This window comes from Hakea prostrata, chromosome 3 (genome assembly GCF_041222555.1).
Source record: "Hakea prostrata isolate BN-2017 chromosome 3, UWA_Hpros_2, whole genome shotgun sequence".
NCBI classification, from domain to species: domain Eukaryota; kingdom Viridiplantae; phylum Streptophyta; class Magnoliopsida; order Proteales; family Proteaceae; genus Hakea; species Hakea prostrata.
Window position 1 is genome coordinate 44,487,827 of NC_142602.1, and position 5,509 is coordinate 44,493,335.

Below are 5,509 nucleotides of genomic sequence, written 5' to 3' on the forward strand. Positions count from 1 at the left end.
TTGGTTGTGGTTTTTAACAAGAAATAAAAAAACCTGGAGACGAAAGTAAAGATTGCAAAGGAGTCGGTAGACTTACTGAATCACTGAGGCAGAATGCTCGAGAGTGAAAAGATCTTTAAAGCGCAAAGAAGACGATGAGGTTTCAAAATTCCAGACAAAGAGAATGAAACCTACGAAGACAATGAACCGCTTTTAAGCACTCGCATGAGTGATCGAGGACGTGTACGATCGAGATGGATTAAACATCGACGATCGAGATTTGGAGATAGTTCGAAAGTTTGAACTCACGAATCAAAAACAGGCGTTCAGAAACCGTCTTTTCGGTTTCGTGAGCATCGATAGTTTTGGCTACAGTGGACGCGTGGCATCACCCCCACAAAAAGTGAAAATATTCACGATGCTCGAGGAAAAAGCAATACAGCCTCATTAAATGTGATACGACATTTAATGGGCTGGGGATTATGCAAAACTATTGTTCGACAGAATACCCAGTTCAAAACCAAGCTCTCGGGATCGCCCAAACGCTTGGTTTGGGAGGCTCGTGATATGGAGAAAATATAACCGAACCTGGTTTAACCTTGGTTCGATCCTCGACCCTGGTCGGGACAAAAGGAATCGACTCGCTTCCGAGCAGGCCGTGTCCAAGAGATAGCTTGCTGAGGAAGAAAACTAACTCAGTCACAAGCACGCCCTAATCCGCTACGATCGGAATGGACTAATCGTCAAAGAGACAGGTAGCAGCATTTGCGGCTAATGCTTATCGCTACTGTATGGATAACTACCATATATCGATCGTATTATCAAAGGAGTCATCTACTAGTCCAACCTAGTAGGGATCTATCACTCAAGGGATCTATCCGTTAAGATCCGACTATCCAAAGAAGGCTCAAATACATCCAACAAAGGAGATTCGAAGGTACACTCTATATAAGACATCACCTACTCACAAGGTAGAAGGACACATACAATTTGAGTCGTATTCTCGTTGTTCATTCCTTAGCTCTGTACTCAAGCAGAGCCATTTGTGATTAAGTTCATCAACTGGCTTAGCCTTCGGAGGTGGACTCCCGATCCCAGCGGTCGGGCCACATCTGACATTCGTTTTTGCAGGTCATCCACAGGAGATCTAAGGGCTGAGCAGATTTTAGACGCATCAGTTACAAAATCAAAACCTTGTAAGTTCGGTTTTAGATCTAATTCTAAATTTGAGTAGCGTATTGGATTCGGTTTCTAAGGTTTCATAACATCACTCCCATGAAACTAAACCAAAACTAAATCAAATGACCGAAACCAAACCAATTAACACCCTTCATAGTAGTTGTTGACATGATTTAGTTCAATAGGCTCCCTTTCTACCCTCTTTTCCAATCTAATTTGACTCATACTAGAGAAGAGACTATTTAGAGGTAACATTAAGTTTTCAATGGATCTATCCTCCTTTTTTTTTTGTCAAATAGATCTATCCTCCTTCAAAGGTGCAATACAAGTTGACAATGGATTTTTTTTTTCCACAGAATTTTTTCAAATGGCAACATAAAATCAGAAAAATGTAAAACTACACAACTAAAAGAATTAGTTAACAAAACAAAACAAAACAAATAAACACAAACAAACCCCAACATTAGCTGAAATAAAGAGGGCACTTTTTATCTTTGGAGACGGCCAAGATGATTCCATCTTTACCAACCGCAATTTGACAGCTGGCATGCATCTTATGGTGTTTACTATCCCACGTGGCAAGTTTGAACCGGAACGTCGATGTCAGTTCCAACCGGAACAAAACCGTGCCCTTTGCCTTATCCGCCATTAACGCCGACCACTTGTCTCCCGTTATCTCCAACGTGGTTGGCATACTCAAGCGCTCAGCTATCCACAACGTGCTTTTAGGCTCCTGATAATATGGGAAAGCTGACGGTAACGGTAAGGCCGCACCACCGATACGTTGCTCGTTATAATAAAGAACACCATCCATGGAGTAGTAATAAAGGCCAATATTCTGGTTCGAGTTTCGGATTGTAACGTTAAACGATACCTGAGCGTTATCGAAACCGTTATCTTGTGCCAGTGCCGGGAACGAAAAGGTTTTGACATAGAATCTCGGACGGTGTGGACGCAAGCTCAGCCAAAGGATGAAGAAGATAATACCCAACACCAGAAGCAGAATTAACAAGACTGAACAGATGAACTTTGAGACACGTGTCGTCAGGCTTTCCTGCACTCGCCGCGCATAATAGCGAGCTTTATCCTTGCGGCTTCGCTTCGCCGGAACAGTGTGAATCGGTATTTCTCCGCTCGTCGACATTTTCTGACGAAAATACTTGCCGGCGTTCGAGGGGTTGTTGAAGCGAGGTGGTGTTTATGTAGGAATGAAGGTGGCGGAACAGCGAAGTGATCTCTGTAGAACATTGGTTCTTTCGTTAGAGAAGGAAAAGGATATACAAAACTTTATTCTGCAGGTCTGGACACAGAGAAAGCTTGAACTTGAGGTAAAGATAAGAACAAATTAGAAAGCAAAGCCTTTCGTCTTTTTAGGGGGGAGCTTTCTGTCTCTCTATGGCACGTACGCTGATTTCATAGAAGGGTTCTTATGCCGCTTTTTTTTTTCTTTTTCCTATTGGGTAAGAGCTCGTAGGCATCTATTGGTCAAACAAATAATTCCATGCATCTTGACAAGGAATGTGTACGACTTTATTTGTTATAAAATATTGAAAAATCAAGAAATCTTAAAAACCAGAATATACATCATGTAGGGATAGATCGCTCTTCATCAATCTCAAAGGTAAAAATACAAAAACACCAAATGGCTTATCAGATGGACAGAAACGGTGGGCATCATTGTATTTATACACGTAATGTGGAAAAATATTCTCTTAATTTCTAGTCCTCCCGTTACTGCACTTACTAATCTGGAATCATGACACTTGGTTAGTTTATTTAACTTAGTCTTGGAGAAGGGGTGGGGGAGAGAAAGGATCCTTTTGTGAAGATGGGGAGAGAGTCCCCATTAAAGACATAAGCATCAAGATTGTAAATTCAGACAACTTGCTGCGGGGATGGCAAGCTCATCTTCGGGACAGCGTAATCTTAGTGGTGTTCTCCCTCCTATGGCCATCCCTTCAAAACGGCAGGGTTTTGTTAAGCTTGTAAAAGAAACCTATGAACGTGTGTTTTAAGGTCATCGCAACTTTGACCAGCACTTGTTTGTAGGACCGGTTCCTCAAGCCCGCGATGAAGCCTTGCATTGCAGTTTTATCAAGTTGGCAGCTATATTCAATGTCCATTTGGCTCATCATGCAAAGGACACTCCTAATCCTATGGATGCACTTACTCGGGTATGACTCTCCATCCTGAGGCAGTGGTCACTCAAAATGAGGATATGTTTTTCTTTGTGCATCATCTCAATCCACCTCATTTGTTGTTGGAGTTGGCTCATGAGGGTTCGCCCAATTCCGCTCTTGAAAATTTTATGTCTTATTCACCTCCCCCTGCCCCTCCTTCTACTCTTATAGAGGATCTAGGGGTCGGAAGGGTTCCTCAGAGCTGGATCTTCATACTTTGGTGGCAACTCATTTTTCTTCATCTGTTCAGGAGAAAGGTAAAAAAAATCTCAACCTATGAATTGCTTCCTTGTAAGAGAGAGTTGATTCTGCAGGAGATGCCCAACACTGGGATCTTGGAAGTGCTTGAGGAAAAAAGAAGAAGATGAAAGTGATCAATATGGCACTAATTTGAAATGTTCTGAGGTGATGATGACCAACCTCAATGGGTCATCGGGAGGAAAATGAATGGCATAATGCTCAACTGTAGAGGACTGGGTCGGGCCTCTATACAAAAAGAAATCAAGGTTCTTCTCACAAAATTCCGACCCTCTTTTGTCTTTCTATCGGAAGTTAAGTCGGTTAAAGTTGATGTTGGTGTGTTTTCTAAAAATTTAGGGTTTTCTAAATGTGTGTCATCACCTCTAGTGGGTAGAGCTGGAGGTCTTGAATTTTGTTGGCTTGACTCTGTTAATGTTGATGTGGTGAGGTTTTCTTCGTGGTGTGTCCATCTTCTTATTTCCAATTCTGGAAACTTGTGGTACTTCACTTGCGTTTATTTGAGCTCTATCCCTTCTATTCAACAATATCAATGGCTAACTCTATCAAATCTAGCATCTTTTAGTGATAAGCCATGGGTTATAGGTGGAGATTGGAATGTTTATCTTGATTTTCTGATCGGCAAAGGGGACGACCTTTATCCAACATATCTTGGCTCCTTTCCAAGGATCTACAAATGAGTTTGGTATGCCCACCCTCCCTTTCACAGGATCCAAATTTACATCGTCAAATAAGCAACAAGGTTCTCATCCTATTAAGGGGCAACTCGATTGAGTCATATGTAACACAGAACCTAGAGATGTTCCCAGAGGCTCATGTTCAACATCTTGTGGTTTCTCATTATGATCATAAGGCACTACTTTTACAGCTTGATAAAGCTCCTAGTAAGCAATTCAGACCATTCAGGTTTGAGATGTTTTGGCTGCACGAGATTTCTTACCAAAATTTATTGCATCAATGCTGGGACCTGCCTCTCAAAGGCTCTCATTCTTATGTTTTGGCATCCAAATTGTCAAATTTTTCCTATGCTCTTCGCTCATGGAACAAGAAGACAGTAAAAAAATTGGAATTCAAAGAAGAGGCCCTGCGGAAATCCATTGCTTTTCATGAATCCACGGAGCTGGCTTGTTGATCAAACTGTGGTACATTGAAGGAAAGAGGAGACTCGTGCTCCTAAAGTTGAACTTAAAATAACAAGCTGACAAGTGGAGTTAGAAAGCCCATAACTCATGGCTGTTGCAGGGTGATAGTAATACTAGATTTTTTTCATCATAGTACCATGGTGCGTAGGGCTAAAAACAAGATTCGCCAGATAAAACACCATGGCACTATCTTACGGGACCATGAAGCTATAGCTCATGTTTTTGAAGTGCACAGAATATTTTCTCATCTTCCCAGCCTGCCATTCTGGAATCTTATCTTTCTCCCACCGCCAACCGACTTTCGGGCGAGGACAAGATCTCTTTGATGCGGCCCTTTTCTGATGAGGAAATTCATGCGGTAGTTTTTGGTTCTAATGGATTGAAATCCCTTGGCCTTGATGGTTTTCCAGGTCTTTTCTATTAGCATTCATGGCAGTCGGCTAAAATTGACGTAATATCGATGGTTCATCAGTTTTATCATACAGGTACATTTTCGTTATCTCATAATGCAACTTTCATCACTCTTATTCCCACGCAGGACTCACCACAGGAAGTTAGTTGTTGGGAAATGCCATGTCAACATTTGCCACATCAGCCTCTATTGGTTTTGATGATAATAAGCATGAATTACTAATGGCTATATTGAGTTATGATGTTTTAGTTCAAGAGGAGAACAAGTGGACCAACTCCAAGTCAAAGCCATATGCTCAAGTCAAAACCAAGATCATACCAAGATAGACATGAAGATGGACATGAAGTCTAAGTCAAGAT

At 41.6% G+C, this 5,509-nt stretch overlaps 1 protein-coding gene across 1 annotated transcript; it reads right to left on the minus strand.

Annotated features, from left to right (window-relative positions):
- Positions 1-1,465: 1,465 nt before the first annotated feature.
- Positions 1,466-2,327, minus strand: LOC149022335 (protein NDR1-like). The gene has a single exon (XM_089147267.1). The coding sequence runs from the start codon at positions 2,300-2,302 to the stop codon at positions 1,622-1,624; it is 681 nt and encodes a 226-aa protein (XP_089003393.1). The 5' UTR covers positions 2,303-2,327; the 3' UTR covers positions 1,466-1,621.
- Positions 2,328-5,509: the final 3,182 nt, after the last annotated feature.

Bases quoted from the DNA above. Each gene is read 5' to 3' on its own strand.
- LOC149022335 (XM_089147267.1), bottom strand. From the start codon at position 2,302: ATGTCGACGAGCGGAGAAATACCGATTCACACTGTTCCGGCGAAGCGA.